The 24,113-nt window shown below is 40.2% G+C and overlaps 1 protein-coding gene across 1 annotated transcript; it reads right to left on the reverse strand.

Moving 5' to 3' along the window:
* Window positions 1–988: 988 nt before the first annotated feature.
* LOC122051613 (protein SMAX1-like) lies at window positions 989–4,349 on the reverse strand. Its single transcript, XM_042612823.1, has 2 exons — window positions 2,801–4,349; window positions 989–2,697 (listed from the first exon to the last, which is right to left on the reverse strand). Exons 1-2 carry the CDS (start codon window positions 4,048–4,050, stop codon window positions 1,107–1,109), a joined length of 2,841 nt encoding a protein of 946 aa, XP_042468757.1. The 5' UTR covers window positions 4,051–4,349; the 3' UTR covers window positions 989–1,106.
* Window positions 4,350–24,113: the final 19,764 nt, after the last annotated feature.

Genomic DNA, 24,113 nt, shown 5'->3' on the forward strand with positions numbered 1-24,113 from the left:
TACTACTCGGACGGAATTTCAACAAAGCATAAATTATCAGAGGAATTTCCAGGAAGGACTGTATTATTACTCGAATGGATTTCCAACATGGCCAAGACACTATATCATTTTCCGAACGAAGGTTTCAAAGTTATGTCAGATATAACCAAGTGGTTTAATGCCGAGACAGATATAAAGGCGGGTGACCTCACTAGACGACCATAATACATGCAATATGATACATTATAGAGTAGGATATACCGAGTGCAACCTAACGACCCAATAGAAGCGGTTGGTTTAATGATCGATCGATATATATTTATTAGATAACATCCTAACAAGGCGGTGCGCCTTAATGATCGGTTGAGATATATTTAACTGATAACATCCTAAGGGCGACAGGCTTAACGACCAATTGAGATATGTTTGTCGGACAATATCCTAATAATCTGTTAGAATAACAAACTGTGTCAGAGAATATTTTTCTAGGACCTTCTTTAGGGGCCATCTTATCCCCCGTCCGTCGACCATATATAACAACATATTCCTTCATTAGCCTCAACAAACAACAAAGAGGTATATATATGGGTAGAAGAAAAATTTCTCAGATAATTATTATACCTTACCTAACAAACTCTAACACACTTTACCACCTCATAATTACAAAGGTTATGAGAGTAGATATATAAAGGGGAGTCTTCTACATGGTGAAAGTACATATCTACTATTGTTCTTCATCCACCCGCTCAATCTTGTACTAATTTGAACGTCGAAAGACCTTCGTTAGGAATTCCCACTATTTCTAAGCACTAACACTTTATTGGATCATTTTCTACTTTTTAGGAATAAAAATCTACTACTAATTAATTATTGATCCATTGTATTTAACACATCATCTCTATAATTTTCAGACAGAATCAATATGGGAACATCTTTGGTGATTTTATTCATTAGCAATCATGCCCTTTCTTGATATATTTTACTAAAAACAAACCATATAACATAAATTAAATTGAATTTGTATAGTTTATATATGTTATTATCGCCGAATTAACGAAATGAAAAAGAAAATTACTATAATGTTTACGTGTACAAATCCACCCTCAAATATTCCATAATTTTAAACTCTACGCCCCTTCGACCGCAACCCTCACCGCCGGCGTCCAATCCCGTTCGCTGCGGCTACTGCTCGCCTTCGCCGCCTCGCTGCCTTCCATTACCGATAGGCGGACGCCCACCGCTCCCTCAGCCGTCTTCAATCTGCCCTTTAATTCCTTAAAGCGAGGAGTTAGTACTCTCTCAGACCATTCGTCGAGCTTCTCGCCGGCGATCCACGCACAGCCCACGACCCGGTCGGTGGCCTCCTCGTCGACCCTTATTGACCACTTATCCCCCATTACGGCCGCATAGATGCTCGATATCGCCTCCGCCGCTCGACGCCGCATCGGCGAGAAGTCCACCGGCTCGAACACCACCGCGCCATCCGCCAGCTCGGCCATCTCTGCAGCCACGGACGAGGTCGATTGCTTGACGTCGAGCCGCTCCTTGCTGACATCACGCTCCACAGTCACGTCGCTCGACCCCTCACCGGGATCGGCCTCCTCCGCCATCCCCATGGCCAGATTGAGGTCCAGCGAAAGCGGCCGTCGTAGCTTCGTCGGCGGAGCACCGTGCCGGAGCCAATCGACGCATCGTTTCGAAGTGGTTTTCTCCGCCGAGAGCTCGAGCCACCGCCCCCGCGCTGCCGCTCGGAGGATCTTCTCCTCGCATTCGATCAAAGACTTGTGAGATTTCTTGAACTCTTCCGGAAGCCAACTCGACGTCACGATGAATATCGCACTTCCCAAGCTGATCTCTCGTCCATGCGAATCCACCATCCTCCCCTGTTCCATCGCCCTCTTTATGCTTCCCCTTACCAGCACATCATTTGTTCGGTCAAATTCCTCAACGAGCACCACCGCGAACGGGTTCTTCCGGATCGCCTCCACTACTCGATCCATCAACGTCCGCCCACGGGAGGAGCTCACGGTGCACTCTCCTTCCTCCTCAGCATCGCCGCCGAGCTTGACGACGACTGGAGGAGTGCCGAATACCAGCTCCGATAACGCAGTGGCCATCTTCCGCTTGCCAATCTTGTCAGGCCCCAGATAGAGAAGCCAGGAATGGCCTCTCCTCCTGCTTTCGGACTTGAGTCTTAGCACGGTAGCGGCCATGGCGGAGGCCACTTCCGGCTGCCAGCTGACCTTGTCCAGGAGCCCCTTGTACAACCTCTTGAAGGCGTCGATATCAGAAACGCCGGCGAAATTAGTCTTCTTCTGGTTCAAGAACTCTACTTTCTTGGGCTCGTTCGGATTGCAGGTTGCAGAATTGCCAAGTACAAGATCAGTCTTCACTGATATCTCAACAAGTGGTATAGCCGGTGAGTTTCCTGAACAGAGAAGCAACGGAGAAGGAGGAGAGGCTTTGGAGTGAAGCCGAGAGCAAATGTGTTGCCATTTCTTCAGCAGCGTTTCCTTGTGCTGAACATGATCGGTTGTGCCGGATTCATTGCAGCGCTTGGCCAGCTGCAGCCATGGCGGCAATGCTCTGTTCTCGTCTACCTTTGGAGCAGGTTGGTGGCTTCCCTTGGTAATGTCGTGCCTGTAGCCCTCGGTGCAAAGTGCGCACATCCCTGTGTTTGTTGCAGAGTTTATAGTCACTGGAATTTGCTTACAAGTCCTGCAGATTTTGAATCGGGGAGAAGAAAACAATTGGTTTTTGTTATGATGATTCTTGGATGGGATCGAAGAGGAAAAGCTTATAGATCTAATAAAAATCTCACCTTGGAAAATTTTGGAAGCTTGGAGCCATTTGCACCGCCTGCAGATCCCAGTCGTCCTCCATCGTCGGGTGGTAGACTTGGCACCGGAGGTACGTCGTCCACGTCGCCGTGCCGAGTAGCCAAATCTGCCGGCCGCGGTCGCGGAACGATTGGAGAAGTGTCGCCATCTCCGCCACTGCGGTGTGGGCAGTTTCGGAGACGGTCTGCTGTGCGTTGATCTTCGATAAAGTCATCGTCGGGGGCCGAACGGAGCTGTCCACCAGCCACTTGAGGTCTCCGATATCGACCACCACGCCGTGGTCTCCACCGATGAGTTGAGACTCGAGGATGCTGCCTAACTCTCGTATCTTTGCGGCGATCCAGGATTTGACGCCGGAGGCCATGGCAGCGGAGAAATCTTTGCCAAAAGAGACAACTTTGGCGGTGTGGAGCGGCGGCGGGGCGGCGCCGGACTCGATTTTTTGGATCACGTCCTGGATAACGGCCTCCGGATCGATATCGCTGACGAGAACTGGATTTCGTTTCTTGGATCGTGATAGTGTGCTCATGACCCTTTTGACCTCCTCCGTTCGCGGTTGCTCGATGCTGGCTGTGGCAGCTGCGCCGCTTCCATTGAAGAGGCGGGGGTTCACATAGAGGTGGGCAGGGGAAGGCGGAACAGGAGAAACAGGGGAAGTGGTGGTGGAAAGCACTGCGGCGGTGATAGTAGATGAGGTGGAGGAGGAGTTGGAGGAAGACGAGGATAGTGATTGCTCGACGACGGCCTTGACGACGGTTGAGGAGAAGCCGGCCTCCCGCATGACGCGGCTGACCTGAGGGTCATCGAGGATGGAGACGACGAGCTGGTCGAGCTCGACCTTGACAGCCAGCAGCGGCGCGGCCGGTTGTTGCGGCTGCTCGGGGCACCCGCGACGCTGGTTGGCCTGCGCGCGCTTGAGCGCCGCCTTCAGCGCGTTCGACATCGGCGGCTGGGCGGCGTCCCGGCCGCCGTCAGAGGGCAGGCGATCGAGCGCCACGGAGAAGCAGAGCTCGAGAGCGCGGCAACGAAGCGGGTGGGAGGCGGAGTCGGGGTGAGAGCTCAAGCAGGACCGCCTGAGGATGCCGGAGGGCGCGGCCAGAAGAACGGCAGCTACGTGGAGGGGCGTGATCCGCCCGTGCTTCCTCTGCACCGCCTCCACGATGGAGCGAGCAAGCACGCTCGCCGCCTCCGGCGTTAGCATCTGCTGGATTGTGCTCAGCTCCGCCCTCATCCTCTCTTCACACTGGTAAAAATCTCACCTTTAACTGCAAATTCCTCCGGCGGTCTCCTCAAATCGAGTAAAAATCTCTCCTTTACTAAATTAGCGAAACCAAAACCGAGATAATCGATCAAATTCCCGCAACAAAAACAGGAAGATCGTGAAGAAGAAGAAGAAGGGGAAGAAAAGGATGGCAACTTTTTTTGTTCCCTGTTTCTTTCTTTCTTTCTGAAGCAGGCAGTACGGAGGCAGAAAGAATTCAAGTAGAGAGAAAGCTTAGGCCAAATGAACAGAAACTTCTTCTCTAATAAAACTCACTGTTTTCTTTTTTCTTTTAATATATCTCATCAAAAATAACGACAAAAAAAGATTTTTCAAAACTATTATATTTGGATTTTATTTTATTTTTTGTTTGAGAAGAAGCGAGTTTTTTTTTATCAATCTATCATCATCACGCATCACAACTTTTTGGACTTTGATTATTGTAAACATTTAATTTGTCTTCTTGTGGCGGGTATCACAGCAATCGGGGTCTCCGAATCCATAAAATCTTTTAATCATTATAAATTTTATTATTTTTTTATTTGTTTGTTTTTATGTTGCCCCTTTCATTTAAAAAAAATAAAATAACATTGTAAATTATGTAAATTATTAAAAGAACATTGTTTTTAAATATTGTTAAAAAGAATACTACATTATTTATTTCAAAAATATTATTATAATCATTACAACTAGTTATTATAATATATAACAATTATAGAATAATTAGTATAACGCTATAATAGTTGATGCAATACTATTATAGTATTGTAACACTTTGTAGGTATGTAAATGGATACTACAAGTACATAACATTTATTTAAGCAAGCAGCTATTGAAAAATTATTTAAATAATTATTATAATTATTTAAAAATAATTTTAATGAAGTTTAAATAATTTTAGTAGTTGATTTAATATTATAGTAGTTACTTATAACAAGTAGGGTTATAAATAAACTAAGGTAGGGTTATAAATAAACTAAGTATTCATGAACAACTTTTGTATTCAGTTAAGTAAGAGTTTGTTTATGTTAGTTCAATATACATGAAATTAATTAAACAAACAAGAAGCTAAACAACCAATCTTAAATATATATGTGTTCAGTGTTAGGACCAAAAGTAGCTAGAGGAGGGGGGGGGGGTGAATAGCTCGTCGCGCTTCGCTCGTTGCTCGGCGTTGCTTGTTCCTTCAAAGATGTGCAGCGGAAAATACAGAAACAAACACACAACGCTAACACGGTTGGTTTTACTTGGTATCTACCTCACAAGAGGTGACTAATCCAAGGATCCACACCAACACACACACCCTCCACTAAATAAAACTCTCCTTTATGGTAACTACCAAGGGCGGAGAAGCCCTACAAGACTCAATACAAGAAGAGAGGGAAAGGATACGAGAAATACAAGCTTACAAGCTTACAATGAGTACAAAACCCTAACCCTAGCTTCTCTTCTTGGCTTTGATCCGCCTCTTGACTTGGAGAGCTTCCAAGATCCTTCAAGAACTGATGAGCTTTGTGGAGGAGTTGGCGAGAGCTCAGGGTGAATCGGTACCGAAGCCATCGAACGCCTGCGGCTATAAGCGATGTCAGCGGTCGGATCCCGATCGATTCGAATATTCCAATCGATCGGGAGGCTTTGGATCGATCCACGGATCGATCCGGCGCTTATCGAAAGCGCTGGATCGATCCACGGATCGATCCAGCGCTTATCGCTCGAAGCAGCGTCCCAATCGATCCAGCGATCGATTGGGACCTCGATCGATCCACGGATCGATCCGAGGCTCGATTGGGGCAGTGCGGATCGATCCATCGATCGATCCGACTGATTTTGTCCAAAACCAAGTCCCAAATCTCCCAAACCAACATCCGGTCAACCTTGACTGTTGGTATGTCATGCCTAGCATCTAGTCACTCCCTTGACTGCTAGGACTCCCTTACCAAGTGTCCGGTCAATCCTTTGACCCACTTGGACTTTTCTCTGTGCCAAGTATCCGGCCAATCCTTTCGACCTACTTGGACTTTTCTTTCATGCCAAGTATCCAGTCAATCACCTACTTGGACTTCCCAACACCGGATGTCCGATCATCCTTGATCCATCTGGATTTTCCTGCCCGGCTTCACTCACCGGGACTTTCACCTAGCTTCACTCACTAGGGTTTTCCATCCGCCAGCTTCACTCACTAGGACTTTCACCGGCTCTCACCAGGATTTCCATCCGCCTAGCTTCACTCACTAGGACTTTCACCGGCTTCACTCACCAGATTTTCCATCCGCCTAGCTTCACTCACTAGGACTTCCATCCGCCTAGCTTCACTCACCGGACTTACTTGGCTTCACTCACCAGACTTAGCTTCACTCACGGGACCTTTTCTTCCTGGCTTCACTCACCGGACTTTTCTTACGCCTAACATCCCAGTTAGGACTTCCATCAAGTATCCAATCAACCTTGACCTACTTGACTCTTCTTCAATCAATATCTTATTGTCGAACATCTAAACCCAAACCAAGACTCAGCTTGGTTGCAGGTCAACCTTGACCTGAGGGATGCACCAACAATCTCCCCCTTTTGATGTTTGACAATACCACAATAACACTTACAATCCCATATGTAAGTTAGGCTAATCCCATAGCCTCCTTCTTCATGCCACTAGGTAATGAAAGCATAAATTAAGCTCTTCATTCTCCCCCTAAGAGGGCAAACTCCCTCTAGGTAATGAAAGCCTAACTTACTCCCTTTCATGAGTCCTTTCATTCTCCCCCTATGACCTTCCCATAGGTAATGAAAGCCTAAACTTAACCATACATTCTCCCCCTATTGGCACACATCAACCCATCGTCGGACACACATCAACCTATGCTCCAATTCTGGGCACACTTCAACAAATCCATTTGTTGAAGACTCTCCCCCTGAAGAGTTGCTCATCGTTGTTCACAACCTCACTCGTTGTGATCAACACGATAATGAAGGTCCCATACCCTTCATTTATCCTTAACTTCTCCCTCAATGTAGACAACTACCCAACCTTGAGCATTATCTACTACTTGAGTGTCCACTTGAAATAATGAGGATATCCACTCCCCATTTCTCCCCATTTCAAGTTTAAATGCTCAACCTTGAGCAAGTTCACAACAGAAGGTTAACCACCTTCCAAGGTTTATGAAAAATAATTTTCATGTCTTTAAAGAGTCCCTCCCCCTAAAGACATGGTGGTAACTTCTGTCATTGCACCAACAATAACTTGGAATCCCTAAAACATTAGGAAACCCAAATTTAGACGTTTTGAGGTTCAAATATTCAAAATTTGAAACAACCTCAACCTAAACTTCTACTTAGTCTTCGTTAACCAATCCATCCTTGTTTTCAACATGAAAACACCCTTTCTATGTATACAAATGTATTTAAGGGGTTTGGAATGGTTACCTAGACTCAAAGGGGTTCAAAGATGCTGAAATCAAGCCTTCCCAGCCAAAATCAGCAACTTGGATCGATTGGAGTTGGGTTCCAATCGATTGAACCTTTCTGAATCGATCCATCGATCGATTCAGACTCGGATCGATCGGCTGATCGATCCAGCGAGCTCCTACAGTTGCCGTTGAATCGATCCATGGATCGATTCAGAACTCAATCGATCCATGGATCGATCGAGACTCGATAGTTGCTGAAATTCCATTTCAGTCAACTTCAGAAACCCCTAGAAAATTCTACAAAAATCCAAAAATTATGAAATTTCGTGTAGACATTATTTAGGGCATACTTAATCATGGAAAAATAGATTTCTATGAAAATACATCATATTTTCAAAGATTGACACAAACTTGAAAACTTGCAAAAACTTTAGTATTTTTCTTCAAGTTTGTGTCTAACTATTCAATGGTGATTACTATCAAAAGATAGCCTTCACCAAGGTTTTCCAAAAACATTTTTAAAACATTTTCAAAACCAATATCCCATCATGTTCCTTGGGCATAATGCACATGACTTGTACATTAGCTTTCCCAATGATGGGAAAACACATAACTATGTGTTTTGATGAACCTAAAACTCAAAAGAATGCACTAAATCAACATCTTGAGTTTTGTTCATCATCCTAACATCTCACTTGTATATAATATGGACAACACACATACAAGTCACCTTATAGTCTTTGTGAGATGTAGATTTTGGTTTTTGCCCTAATCTAGGGATCATGCATATTTATCTAGGCATTTTAGAAATGTTAGACATCCACCTAGGATGTCACTTGTCAATAAGTGTCGTTAGATGCCATTTGTCCTTAATTACAAGGAATTAAACTTAATGCATGATTATGTTATGGCATACATCAAAAGAAAATAATTTTCAAAAGAAAATATCCTATTACTATATGATGTATGAATGTCATGACATGGTATTTTTGGATTTTTCATAATAAAACATGAATGCAAAAACTAGACATGATGTCATGGCATATGATGGGCAAACAATCATGGCAAGATTTAGCATAAATAAAATATACCTAGATTAGCTATCTAAGTATCCTTAAAATCTTAGCTAAACTTACAACTTAAACCTAGATTGCCCTAAAGTCCTTCAAGAGAATGCCAAAACCTAAATTGGCATTTCTAATTTCCTTGATTTAATGTATGCCAATTGAAAATAAACATGTCCTCAAATGTTGGCATATTCCATTTTTCCTCAAGAGTAGCACTTTTAAATTTTAAGGCCCGGATTGCCTTAAATTGCCTAAGAACATACCAAAATCCCAACTTGATAGTTCTTATGAATTTCCCAATTTGTGTCATTTTAAGATAAAAACAATTTTTCACTATTTGGCACATTTTACTCTTTCAAGGAGTAATCAATAATTCCATTTCATTTTCAAAGGTTAACTAAAACCTTGAAAATGCTCCTTGAGTGTCAATTTCCTCAAAGTTGGGTTAACTACCCTTCTAATTGGAGTTGACACTCTCTAACCCATCTATGGGGTAGAGAAGATGCTCCTAGGAACCCAACACCTATTGGTGCTCCTTGGATGCTCTAGGTACTCACTAGGTATAACTTCCCTAGATACCTTCCTAGTGACCTTGTTGGGCTTCTTAGAAGCCTTGGTCACATTTTCTAGGTCAACTCTAGGGATAACCTCTCTTGGGACCTTGTTTGTGACTTTCTTAGACTTCTTAGAAGTCTTAGTCACATTTATTGCAAAAATACTCTTAGGGATGACTTCCCTAGTATTTTTGGCTTGACCACTAGACCTAGGGTTTGTTCCATAACTATATGGAACTCTATGGTAAGAGGGCACATCCTTCTTAGCCTTTGGTTTGTATCCCAAACCTCTATGGCCATTGGATGACTTTTGTACCCCTAAACCTAGGTTATGCTCATTTTGCCCTAATAGGATATTTTCCATCCTTTTTAGGGTCTTTTCCATTTTATCAAGTCTTGACCTCAAGACTTGATTTTCTATCACTAAGTCCTTAGTTTTAGATTTTTCATTTGATTCATGAGCATATTTGTTTTTGGGCTTGTATCTAAAATCTTTAGAGTTATTGCCCAAGTGTCTATCTACCTTCCTAACATTAGGTGTAGTGGTTTTAGCATGAAAAGCTCTATGTTTTTCTTTAACGCTATCATGCTTTCTATTTTCATGGTAAATAGCATTAAAATGATATAAGTTAGAGCTATCATGCTTTTTACCATAATGTAAAGGGGTAGGCTCAATAAATGTTACCTTCTTCTTTACCTTGGAGGCTCCCCCTTGACTAGTGCCTCCTTGAGCCTTGACCACCTTCTTCCCCTTGGGGCATTGACTTCGGTAATGCCCCTTTTGATTGCAAGAGAAGCATATAATATGCTCCTTGCTCTTCTTTGTCTCAGGGGTGGTCTCCTTGGGCTTCTCCTTGCCCTTTTGTGTCACTTGACCCTTTTTCTTGGCCAAGTTGGGACACTTGCTCTTGTAATACCCATTTTCCCTACACTCAACACATATTATATGATTTTTATTTTTAATTGAAACATTTATACCTTCTTGTGTAGGGGTGGTGCTTTCTCCTCCATGTGATGTGGATGTAGGGGCTTCCTCTTGATCCGATAGTGATGCTCCTCCATTTGATTTTTCTTGACTTGTGGAGGTGGAAGCTTCTTCATCCTCTTCATCTCTTGACCCGGATGTAGAAGCTTCTCCTTCTTCTTGATCCGGTGTCACCAAGGATTGCTCCCCCTCAATCCTAGAGGTGGAGGCTTCATCATCTTGAATATGAAACAAGGAGTATGCTCCCTCCTTGTTCCCTTCGTTGCATTCCCTTGAGGATGAAGCTTCTTGGATTTCCTCTTCTTCGGAGGTTGAGCATCTCTCAACCTCGGAGTCCTCCTCTTGGTCTTGCTCCAAAGAGTCACCCTCTCTGGATTCTTCATGATCTTGTACAGTGGAGGGGATCTCTTCATGAAGCTTGGCCAATTTGCTCCAAAGCTCCTTGGCATCTTCGAATTCTCCAACTCGAGCCAAGATGTGGCTAGGCAATAAGTTGACCAGAAGCTTGGTCACTTTGTCATTTGCCTCGCCCCTTTGAATTTGCTCTGAGCTCCATCTGCTTTTCTTTAGAAGCTTGCCCTTGGAGTTCGTTGGAGCTTTGAAGCCTTCCATTAGAGCAAACCATTGCTCTATCTCCATCATAAGAAAGTTTTCGATTCTTGATCTCCAAGAATCGAAGCTTGCCGATGTGTATGGTGGAGCTACCCTTGTGTCAAATCCAAGTCCATCTTAGAATTGCATCTTGAAGTTGAGCTTGATAAAATCTTGAATTTGAAGAATTTGCTCCAACTTCTTCACCCTCTAGGTTTTCTTGTTATGCTTGACCCTTCCGGCGATGATTCCGGTGAAGAGCGGCCTTGCTCTGATACCACTTGTTAGGACCAAAAGTAGCTAGAGGGGGGGTGAATAGCTCGTCGCGCTTCGCTCGTTGCTCGGCGTTGCTTGTTCCTTCAAAGATGTGCAGCGGAAAATACAGAAACAAACACACAACGCTAACACGGTTGATTTTACTTGGTATCCACCTCACAAGAGGTGACTAATCCAAGGATCCACACCAACACACACACCCTCCACTAAATAAAACTCTCCTTTATGGTAACTACCAAGGGCGGAGAAGCCCTACAAGACTCAATACAAGAAGAGAGGGAAAGGATACAAGAAATACAAGCTTACAAGCTTACAATGAGTACAAAACCCTAACCCTAACTTCTCTTCTTGGCTTTGATCCGCCTCTTGACTTGGAGAGCTTCCAAGATCCTTCAAGAACTGGCGATCTGAGCTTTGTGAGCGCTGTGGAGGAGTTGGCGAGAGCTCTGGGGTGAATCAGTGAACAATGCCGCAGCCATCGAACGCCTGCAGCTATAAACGATGTCAACGGTCGGATCCCGATCGATTCGAATATTCCCAATCGATCGGGGAGGCTTTGGATCGATCCACGGATCGATCCAGAGTGCCTCTGTGTTCTGGAAACGCGCCTGGATCGATCCACGGATCGATCCAGCGCTTATCGCGCGAAGCAGCCGCGTCCCAATCGATCCACTGATCGATTGGGACCTCTAGATCGATCCACGGATCGATCCAGAGGCTCTCTGTTCGCTGGGACAGGTCTGGATCGATCCATTGATCGATCCAGAGCCTGGATCGATCCACTGATCGATCCAGCACTTGATTTTTGTCCAAAACCAAGTCCCAAACCTCCCAAACCAACATCCGGTCAACCTTGACCTGTTGGTATGTCATGCCTAGCATCTAGTCACTCCCTTGACCTGCTAGGACTCCCTAACCAAGTGTCCGGTCAATCCCTTTGACCCACTTGGACTTTTCTCTGTGCCAAGTATCCGGTCAATCCCTTTGACCTACTTGGACTTTGTTGGTGCGGTTAGCACTAACGGTCTAACTCAGGTTTTGATGAATGACAAATCAGGTTAAGTTAGGTTTGTTGTTGTCTGAGACTTTTATCAAGTGTGCAGGAAAAGTCCAGCTAGGTCGACGGGCTGACCGGATAGCTGGCGAGAAGTCCAAGCGGGTCGACGGGCTGACCGGACGCTTGGCGAGAAGTCCAGCTTGGTCGACGGGCTGACCGGATAGCTGGCGAGAAGTCCAAGCGGGTCGACGGGCTGACCGGACGCTTGGCGAGAAGTCCAAGCAGGTCGACGGGCTGACCGGACGCTTGGCGAGAAGTCCAGACGGGTCGACGGGCTGACCGGACGTCTGGCAGGTAAGTGAGGTAAGTCACTGGAGGGGAGTGACTGTGAGGACGCGTTCCCGGGAAGGGGACATTAGGCGTCGATCCAGCTTAGATCCATTTCGGATATCTAAGTCGAGATCGTGACTAGATTCCGGTCTCGGAAAGACGGAATCTAAATCATACTTTTTCTCATCTATAAAACTGTGCTAACATTCTTTTGCTGCAGGGTACATTTGCCTCGGACTAACCTTTTCTTGCAGGAGAAGGACTTTCCGGAGAAGAGGGGTCCGGGCGCCCGGAAGGCAAATTTCATCCAGCCGAGTCGTCGCCACGTGGAGCATCATGGTTTGTGCAGCTACGTCACATTCCAGGCGCCCGGAAGGGATCCAGGCGCCCGGGACAGCATATAAAAGAAGCCTCAGGCAGAAGCTTCAGAATCAATCATCGACTGAGAACTTTCGACTGCTGGTCCCGCTGCTCTACGTTCCTGCGACGCTAACAAAGCTCCGACAAAGTGCTTCTTCGTTTTTGGTTAATTTTCTTGTCGGTATTACTTTGTTTCATTAAGCATTTCCTGTATTCATTTTGCAATTATTATCGAATTGCTAGTGATTGCCCAACGAAAGTGGTCAAGGACCACGGGCCTTCGAGTAGGAGTCGTCACAGGCTCCGAACGAAGTAAAAAACAACTGTGTCTACTTTACTTTTCCGCTGCGCTAATACTCTATATTTTCGAATCGATATTCACCCCCCCCTCTATCGAACCTATCGGTCTTACAAGTGGTATCAGAGCAGGTACCGCTCTGATTTGGTGCAACCACCAATCAGACAGGGGGTGAAATATTTTCTAACTCCAAACTGATATTATTATCGTTTTGGAAGATTTTTTTCGTTACACTTAGAGTTTCTATTTTTTCCCGCACTACTAATCCAAGACGAAGTCTTGGAATTTTTTCTAGTTAATTTAGTGTGTGCAGGATAAGATGTCTCAACAAGAAGGCTTCAGCACAGTTCGTCCTCCCCTATTCAACGGGGATGATTTTTCGTACTGGAAGAGAAGAATGGAGGTCTACATGAAGACAGACTACGACCAATGGATGAGCGTCACAAAGGCTTATAAAATTCCAGTAGACAACTCCGGGAAAATAATAGACCCTGAAGAATGGACAAATGATTTAAAGAAAAAGGCATCAATTGAAAACAAAGCCATCAACACTCTACACTGCGGACTAACACGAGAAGAACTGAACCGGGTCGGACCGCATGAAAACGCTAAGGAGCTCTGGGATAAACTGATCGAGCTGAACGAAGGAACAAGCGACGCGAAGGTAACAAAAAGAGATTTGCTGTTAAATAAAATTTTTAATATAAAAATGCAGGAAGGAGAAACGGCAAGTCAGCTCCACGCGAGGATCAAAGATATCCTCAACGGTCTCCACGCGATAGGACACCAAATGGAGAACCGAGACTTAATAAGGTACGCGTTAAATGCTTTTCCACGAAATAATTTGTGGGCATCAATTGTAGATGCCTACAAAATTTCAAAAAATTTATCTAAATTAAAATTGGATGAACTCTTTTGTGAATTAGAACTTCATGAGCAAACTAACGCCGGGGTCGAGAAAGGTGTAGCTTTAATTGCAGGTTCCTCTAAAGAAAAGAAAAACAAACCCGAATCTGAAGAAGACTCCGATCAAGACTCTGAAGACGAAGAACACCTGGTGAACCTGGTAAGGAAAATGTTCACCAGGAAAAAGAGAAACTTCAGCAAACAGGATCTTCAGAAGATCAGTTCTCCATCCGACTCAAGAAATGTCACATGTTTTGGATGTAACAAAAAGGGGCACTACAAGAACGAATGCCCAAGATTGAAACTTGACAAAACAAAGTCAACAAAGAAGAAAGCCCTCAAAGCAACATGGGACGATTCCTCCTCAGACGAATCGGAGGGAGAAAGGCAAAAGCACCAAAGTCACCTCGCGCTGATGGCTCGCGAAGCTGAAACGGAAGACGAATCAGAGGAATCGGAAGACGGGTCCGAACCCGAATCGAGCCACGAGTCCGCACTCGTTTCCGAAGGTTCCGAAGAGGTATACCGAAACTTAAATCATAAATTCTTTAGAATTATCTCGTGTTTAAATAAAAAATTAGTTAAATTGGAAAATGAAAATAAATTGCTTCTTGAGGAAAATCAAAACCTCGAGGAACAATTAAAAAATTCGAATTCAACTCAAGACCGAACACTTGAGGAGGAGAATTTATCATTAAAAAGTGAAATTAATAAGTTAAAAGAATTGTTGGAAAAATTCACAACAAGATCTAAAAATTTAGATTTAATTCTAAATAACCAAAAGGCATGCTATAATAAAACCGGGTTTGGATATAAGTCAAAATCAAACAAAACCTTTAAATCATTATTAACCCAACACAAAGCAACTAAACAAGCTTGGGTCCCGAAAGCGTGCTTAACCACGCAAGTAGGACTTAATCAATTCTATATACCTAAAGATAAAATACATTATATAAACTTGAATAAATCAGATCAAAAACTAAAAAATAAATTTAATTTAAAATCAAAATTCAAAACTCAACAAAATTTAGACTATCACCAAGTTGATTATAACTATAAAAAGAATCGACACAAACCCAAAATCTAAATTAATGGCCAATAATTCAGGGGAGGCTCATAGCTGGCACCTCCAAAACTAACATACCGAGGTAACCCAAAACAAACTAACCCGGTAAGGATTAGTTAAAAAGAGACCGAGGTTAACTTGACTCATGGTCTGGTGAAGTTTTTGGATGATAGTACGTTAGGAAGCTTGGCATCGCATGTCTAGAAAGATATGGCTTCGATCCGTGCATTTGGCCAAGTGGAACCGATCGAAGCTACCTTTAAGGATCTAACCAGTTAGACCAAGATTTAGTACTAAGTTCCGTGGATAGGACTATTCGGAAAACTTCGAAAGGTTGGTTACTTCTAATGATGTCCCTGTGACTCACCAAGCTTAGAAGTTTATCCGAAGAATGCCTATTTGTGGAAACCAAAACTAAATCTGAATCTAACACAAGTTAAACCAAAAGTCTGTAATCAAACCAATTTCATCTCACAAAATCATAAGATTCCCTGATTGATAATATAGATCGGGTGAGATGAATTAGGCTAATTTTAAGTTTAAAACTTAAAAATTAATTTCAAAATTCTTAAACTTAAAAGTTATTTTCAAAATTCTTAAACTTAAAAATTAATTTCAAAAATTTTAATTTTAAAACTTAAAAATTATTTTCAAAATTCTTAAAAGTTATTTTCAAAATTCTTAAACTTAAAAATTATTTTCAAAAATTTTAAAACTTAAAAGTTATTTTCAAAATTCTTAAACTTAAAAATTAATTTCAAAAATTTTAATTTTAAAACTTAAAAATTATTTTCAAAATTCTTAAACTTAAAAATTAATTTCAAAAAATTTAATTTTAAACTTAAAAATTAATTTCAAAAATTTTAATTTTAAAACTTAAAAGTTATTTTCAAAATTCTTAAACTTAAAAATTAATTTCAAAAATTTTAATTTTAAAACTTAAAAATTATTTTCAAAAATTCTTAAACTTAAAAATTAATTTCAAAAATTTTAATTTTAAACTTAAAAATTAATTTCAAAAATTTTAATTTTAAAACTTAAAAATTATTTTCAAAATTCTTAAACTTAAAAATTAATTTCAAAAATTTTAATTTTAAACTTAAAAATTAATTTCAAAAATTTTAATTTTAAAACTTAAAAATTATTTTCAAAATTCTTAAACTTAAAAATTAATTTCAAAAATTTTAATTTTAAAACTTAAAAATTATTTTCAAAAATTTTAAAACTTAAAAGGTATTTTCAAAATTCTTAAACTTAAAAATTAATTTCAAAAATTTTAATTTTAAAACTTAAAAATTATTTTCAAAATTCTTAAACTTAAAAAATTAATTTCAAAAATTTTAATTTTAAAACTTAAAAATTATTTTCAAAAATTTTAAAACTTAAAAGTTATTTTCAAAATTCTTAAACTTAAAAATTAATTTCAAAAATTTTAATTTTAAAACTTAAAAATTATTTTCAAAATTCTTAAACTTAAAAATTAATTTCAAAAATTTTAATTTTAATCTTAAAAATTAATTTAAAAAATTTTAATTTTAAAACTTAAAAATTATTTTCAAAATTCTTAAACTTAAAAATTAATTTCAAAAATTTTAATTTTAAAACTTAAAAATTATTTTCAAAAATTTTAAAACTTAAAAATTATTTTCAAAATTCTTAAACTTAAAAATTAATTTCAAAAATTTTAATTTTAAACTTAATTTCAAAAATTGTAATTTTTAAACTTAAAAATTAATTTCAAAATTTTAATTTTAAACTTAAAAATTATTTTCAAAATTTTAAACTTAAAAATTAATTTCAAACTTAATTAATTTTAAAGAAACTTAAATTAATCCAAAAAAAAAAAAAAAAGTCAAAAACCAGTGGTGGGCGCCCCTGGTATTCTCGTCGGGGGCGCCCGGAAGGGGTCCCGGGCGCCCCGCCCCAGCAACCCCGGGCGCCCGGAAGCCCCACTCATTCTCACTTTTGCCAAGGTTCACTTTGAACCTCAGTGCGAAAGTACTCTAAATTTAAATTTTCGTGCGGTGAAGACGCTGTTGCGATTCAACCGAGGTCGTCAAATCTATATTTTTCTCGATGGCTCCTCGGTAAAATATTCTTCCCCTCTCTAAAATATTTTTTTTGTTTTGTTGTTGTCTTCTAAATTTTTTAATATATATTCTTTATATACAGTAAGAAACGAACAAATACTGGTGCTGGACCCTCCAATGCTAGTGCAGACCCTAGGTTTCCCACAGACGAACTTAGGATTAAATTTGAGTCCACCATCTATAAGGCCATTAGGACTACCTGCATAGATAGAGCGTTCTTCCTAAGGTCATGTCCCTCTGCCTTAGAGGTTATAGGCCACTACAATTTAAGGAACCTTGTAGAGTGTACCAGTCCAATAAACATAAGTCTATGTGCCGAATTTTGCAATAACTTAGTAAAAGTAGATGACTTCACCTATACCACTAGGGCAGCAGGCACTGATATAGTATTTTCCCCTACGACTATCAGAGAGTTTTTAGAATTGCGTCCTTCTACTTGCCCCTTTTTGTGCTATCCTCCGAAGGACCTACCGTTCGACGATCCCTACTCACATATTACTCTCGATACGATGTATTCGTATTTTTTTGGGGGAGAGAGAGATCCCACTGTGACACAGTTTAGGTCAGTAGAACTTAGAGTCCAGGACTACGCTCTTTATAGGGTTGTAGTTCTTTGCATTTTACCACTGACCACTCGGGACATCGCTGTGATGCGCCCATTCCACTCATTCCTACTTTATGCCCTGATTCATAGATTGGAGATTGACATTAGCCTACATATCTTCTCCACCATCATTTACGCAGCCGGATACGTGACTGACAGTCGAGTCCATATGCCATTTGGTCACATTCTGACAGCCTATATGTCCTCACTGCACATTGATGTCACTAGAGGAGACGTGGCCCATATGACCGAGTTCGATGTTATATCCTCTCGGAACTTTTCCCTAGCCGGCATCCAGGTAGATAGAGATGACGGGACTATGACTTGGCGGAGGGGGGCACAGCACCAGCCCGATCCAGACGCACAGATGGACGAGTTCATGCTCGCACTATTTCCGGAGGAAGCCGCACCGGCTCCACCACCACCCCCACCACGACGCGCTCCCCGCACACTAGCCGACCGTATGACCGGACTAGAGAGAGCCATGGCGAGTCTCCAGCAGGAGAACTCCGATTTTCATCGGGACATACGGCGAGAGGTTGCCGAGTTGCGAGCTGCCGGGGACACCCGCCACACTGAGCTGATGACACTTCTTCGATCCTTGGGATCTGGACCACCCCCTTCATCATCTCAGTAGCTTTAGTGATGACCTACTTCTGTAGCTACGCTATTTGTAAAATATTTTGGATTTATCTAGTGACATTTCAAACTTACATTGAATATGTTCTTGCTCAATAGACTAGGAAATTTCAAAAATCCTTTCAAAAAATAATTTTATCAACTTATAGGCTAAACTTGTGTGCTTTCAAAATTTCCATTTTTAGACTTTCAAAAACAGTTTTTGGCCTTAGACTAGGTTTACATCCTTAGAAAGCATGTACCCATAGGTTGAGTTCTTGAGCATCTCACCAACACCCTAGGATTACCTTGCTTGTGTTTGACAAACATAGAAAGGGGTGAGATGCATAGGCCATCTGTCTGGACTTAAGATGCTTATTTCAGTGCATCAGTATAAGTCTGGACGTTAAATATAAATCAAATATTAATCAGATTAAAAGTTCATCAGTCAAGTCAAACACTGACTGATTACAATTAACTTAATCTGACTAACCTAGTGAAAACTACTGTCTTATGATAGTTAGTTAGTACCTAATTGGTTAGACAGCTGGTTGAAGATAGGTATCAAATTCAGGGGGAGAAATATAACTATTTAGTTTCACAAATTAAGTTTTAAACTTAATTTTGAAAATCAAAGTTTAATAATCTGTTTAAAATTGTGAAAATTTTAAACTCACAAAATTTGTTTAACCTTTCAAGTATTTTAAACCATGATTTTTAATCTAATATTTTTTAAACTTTGAAAAATTTGATTTTGAAAAACATATTTTAATACACCCTTGAAAACTAAAAGTAAAGATTTAAACTTAATCTTACTTAATTTGAAAGATAAATTGAGCTTTCTCAATATTAGTTTCCTTGATTTTGAAAATTGAATCTTAAACACCTAGTGTTGAAAAATAAATTAGTTTTGAAAAATAGACCTTTCAAACTTAGTTTTGGAATTTCGGTTTTGAAAACTTATGTTTAAGTAGCATTTCAAAGTTAATCTGATCTTTTCTTGGATTTAAAAACTCAGTTATTTTTCAAAGTCTTATTGTTTTCAGTAATTCTCACTATGTGTGTTTACCCTCGATTTTTGATGTATGCCAAAGGGGGAGGGTTAGGTTGGTTAAGTTAGAGCAACTTAATCAAACTAAAAAAAAAAAAACTAACTTAAACCTTAAAAATCATGCTTGATTCTTGCATATTTTTTTCACTAACTTAACCAGGTTGTCATTCCATCAAAAAGGGGGAGATTGTTGGTGCGGTTAGCACTAACGGTCTAACTCAGGTTTTGATGAATGACAAATCAGGTTAAGTTAGGTTTGTTGTTGTCTGAGACTTTTATCAAGTGTGCAGGAAAAGTCCAGCTAGGTCGACGGACCGACCGGTGGCGAGAAGTCCAAGCGGTCGACGGGCTGAGGCGAGAAGTCCAGCTTGGTCGACGGATCGACCGGATAGCTGGCGAGAAGTCCAGACGACGTGACCGGATAGTTGGCGAGAAGTCCAAGCGGTCGACGGCCGACCGGACGCTTGGCGAGAAGTCCAGACGGGTCGACGGGCTGACCGGACGTCTGGCAGGTAAGTGAGGTAAGTCACTGGAGGGGAGTGACTGCGAGGACGCGTTCCCGGGAAGGGGACATTAGGCGTCGATCCGGCTTAGATCCATTTCGGATATCTAAGTCGAGATCGTGACTAGATTCCGGTCTCGGAAAGACGGAATCTAAGTCATACTTTTTCTCATCTATAAAACTGTGCTAACATTCTTTTGCTGCAGGGTACATTTGCCTCGGACTAACCTTTTCTTGCAGGAGAAGGACTTTCCGGAGAAGAGGGGTCCGGGCGCCCGGAGGGGATCCGGGCGCCCGGAGGTCCGGGCGCCCGGAAGGGATCCGGGCGCCCGGAAGGCAAATTTCATCCAGCCGAGTCGTCGCCACGTGGAGCATCATGGTTTGTGCAGCTACGTCACATTCCAGGCGCCCGGAAGGGATCCAGGCGCCCGGGACAGCATATAAAAGAAGCCTCAGGCAGAAGCTTCAGAATCAATCATCGACTGAGAACTTTCGACTGCTGGTCCCGCTGCTCTACGTTCCTGCGACGCTAACAAAGCTCCGACAAAGTGCTTCTTCGTTTTTGGTTAATTTTCTTGTCGGTATTACTTTGTTTCATTAAGCATTTCCTGTATTCATTTTGTAATTATTATCGAATTGCTAGTGATTGCCCAACGAAAGTGGTCAAGGACCACGGGCCTTCGAGTAGGAGTCGTCACAGGCTCCGAACGAAGTAAAAAACAACTGTGTCTACTTTACTTTTCCGCTGCGCTAATACTCTATATTTTCGAATCGATATTCACCCCCCCCTCTATCGAACCTATCGGTCTTACAGACTTTTCTTTCATGCCAAGTATCCAGTCAATCCTTTGACCTACTTGGACTTCCCAGCACCAGATGTCCGATCATCCTTGATCCATCTGGATTTTCCCTTGCCTGGCTTCACTCACCAGGACTTTCACCTAGCTTCACTCACTAGGGTTTTCCATCTACCTAGCTTCACTCACTAGGACTTTCACCTGGCTTCACTCACCAGGATTTCCATCTGCCTAGCTTCACTCACTAGGACTTTCACCTGGCTTCACTCACCAGGATTTTTCATCTGCCTAGCTTCACTCACTAGGACTTCCTTCTGCCTGGCTTCACTCACCAGGACTTCCTTCTGCCTGGCTTCACTCACCAGGACTTTTCTTCTGCCTGGCTTCACTCACCAGGACTTTTCTTCTGCCTGGCTTCACTCACCAGGACTTTCATTTTGTCTAACATCCCAGTTAGGACTTCCCAGTCAAGTATCCAGTCAACCTTGACCTACTTGACTCTTCTTCAATCAATATCTTATTGTCAAACATCTAAACCCAAACCAAGACTCAGCTTGGTTACCCAGGTCAACCTTGACCTGAGGGATATTGCACCAACATTCAGCTCGTTAACGTTCGTGAATGTTCACGGACCATATTTATTAATAAAACTCTTTTCAGCATACTAAATAAACTACAAAATAAAATATATAAATAAATTTAAATTATCAAGCTCAATAACCAATCAAATAACTAAAAATTTCAAATAATCAAATAAGCTTGAATTGAGAACTCGATAACATCTAAATGAATCAAGCTCGGACCAAACTCAAGTCAAGCTTGAATTGAGAGTTCGATGGTATCTAAACGAACCAAGTTCAAACCAAACTTTAAATAAGCTCATAAAGCCCTCAGGGTGTAGCACAAACGGTGGACACATGACATCTTTAGCATAAAGACCAAGGATCGATTTTCAAGAACTGACGACCTGAGGTTTACCCCACCATGTGTTTGACGCCTGCATGTACCTCCCTCCATATCCGTGAGGTTGGCACTAGGGGAGCCGTTAATGTAACGGATCTATATTTTTTAAATAAGCTCATAAAAAAAAATAAACCAAGCCAAGTTTGAACAATCATTTCAAAAGTTTGGTTCTTTTTAAGCTTGACTTGGTTCAGTTCGATTATCTTATCAAACAATTTTGACACCCCAAATCTTAGCTTGACTCAACTTGTTTATAGCCCTACTAATGGTTAGGACTAGGGGTATAAATGAATTGAGTCGGCTCGCGAGCTTTTCGAATCCGCTTGAAAAATCTTCGATTCATATTCGAATTTATCGAATTCAAGCCAAACTCGAACATGTTCGAATTTTTTTTCGAACCGAACTCGAACCCAAATTATATTGTTCGATAGTTTGCGAGCCGCTTACGAACCTTAATATTTTATTAATATAAGTTAAATATATATTAAATAAATAATTTTTGAGCCTTTTGAGTATCTATTTTGAGCAATAATCTGAATAGTCTGCGAACATGTTTTAATTTTTCAACCTGAACTCGAACATGAGTCATAATTCAAACGAACAAAAAATTTTAAAATTTTCGAGCTTCGAATCGAGTTTGAACTCAAATATACCTATTTCGAGCCGAATTCGAGCCTTAGATTTTTCTACATATTCGATTCGATTTGATTCGTTTACACCCCTAATTAGGACGGTCTAATAATTATATAAATAACTATTTAAAGTCATTTTAACTCATTTAAAATAATTTTAATGAAGTTTATTTATTTTCACTAAATTGATAAATAGTATGTTGATATAATAATATTTAATTTTATTAAAATAAACAAATATTTTTTATCATTAAAATAAGGGATATTTTTGATACAAACATATATAGTGGAGCGTATTTTATGTGTGTTTTTAAACCCTTTTAATTTTGCCTATCTTATGTTAATGTTGAGATTGAAAAGTTTTTTTTGAAAGTAGGTTCTGTCTCTTTGTTGCTTCCAAACACCAACTTTCCGTGCCATTTTTTAAAAAAAATGTTTGATGAATTTCGATCTGCCAATTAAACAAAGGAAAGAAAACAAACAAGGTAAACATTCACAAACTCGGAGAGGTAAAGTGCAAAGTTTGAAAATTCTAAGAGGCAAATTAAAATGTTTCCAATGATATTACAAATATATATTATTATTACTACATTTAAATAGAGCCTAGACAAATAAAATAGAAAAAAACAATAAATTAATAAATTTCGATCAAATAAAGTAGGAGATTTTTGTTCTCCAGTCCCTTTTATTTCCTACCATTTCTTTTGCCTAATCAAATGTGCAGTTCAGGCAGATTTTTTAAAGAGTTTATGAACAAAAATTAAAGAAAAAAGCTCTAACTATTATATAGGTAAGTTTGAGTTTTATAGTTTAAAAACGATAGTAAAATCTTAAATTTATTTTTTCTCTCTCAAAATTAATAACATGGCCGGAGCAAAAGTTATAGAGATCTTTTAATTATTAAAAGAATAATAAATTTTTAAGATGATATTGAGGTGATATATATATATATATATATATTAAATATTCTAAATTCTACTATTAAATATATTTTTGCTTTTTTTTAATAAAATAAAGAGAGAGAAATTATCAGATAAATCTCCTTACAGTATCCTCTTTCAACGAAGGATAATTAAGATTGTAGATATTTAGAGAAATCGTGTAGATGAAATTGTTATGGTCAACAATAATTTAAAGATAAAAAAGAGGAACATTGCCATTTGTTTTCTACTCTATCTGATTTATTGCGTGGTCAGCAAATTAAATGTTCTCACAATTATTTATTGTACATGTTCCATTTGGGACCGAGTTTTGAGTAGTTGGATCGGACCTTGTCCATCAGATTTTGTATTTATAATGTTTAATAATAACTATATATTTATATATAATCTTGAATTTTCGTTTTTTTTAAAATGTGCTATATTAATGTAAAGTCTTGATCAAAGCCAAGGTTTCTATTTTCTCTCTAAAATTATACATCGGCTATACATTTACAATGTTAATTATTATCGATGAATTAAAATTTAAATGCGAGTTGTATTCTCAGGCGTTGCTTCATTTCTTAGGCGTTGCCTTAAACCTTCATTGTGGACAAATTTGACTTTTAAGACATGATAAAATTAAGAAAACGCGTATGCATACGTACTTTATTTTGGTCAACGTGCATGAAAAATATAGATATTTCTATTCTCAACTATTAGCCACCAATGTCATACTCCCCAGCGGTCGGCAAAAGGAGACTACGCCTAATCTCATTATCATCACTTTGTCATCTACTCTTACTTAGTCACTCTTGTAAACATAAAAAAAAAAGAATTATAGTCAAATGTTTTTAGTTGACACTATGGTACAGTTTAGCCTCCTCTAATTTTAGGAGTAATCAATTTGGTCTCCTACAAAAGATTTCTACCGATTATTAAGAATAAATTAGGAAATAGCGTTCATCAAACTTGTTATTGAATTTAATTTATTTTTGATTCCTATTTTTAGATTTAGCGAATTC

This window comes from Zingiber officinale, chromosome 3A (genome assembly GCF_018446385.1).
Source record: "Zingiber officinale cultivar Zhangliang chromosome 3A, Zo_v1.1, whole genome shotgun sequence".
Lineage (NCBI taxonomy): Eukaryota > Viridiplantae > Streptophyta > Magnoliopsida > Zingiberales > Zingiberaceae > Zingiber > Zingiber officinale.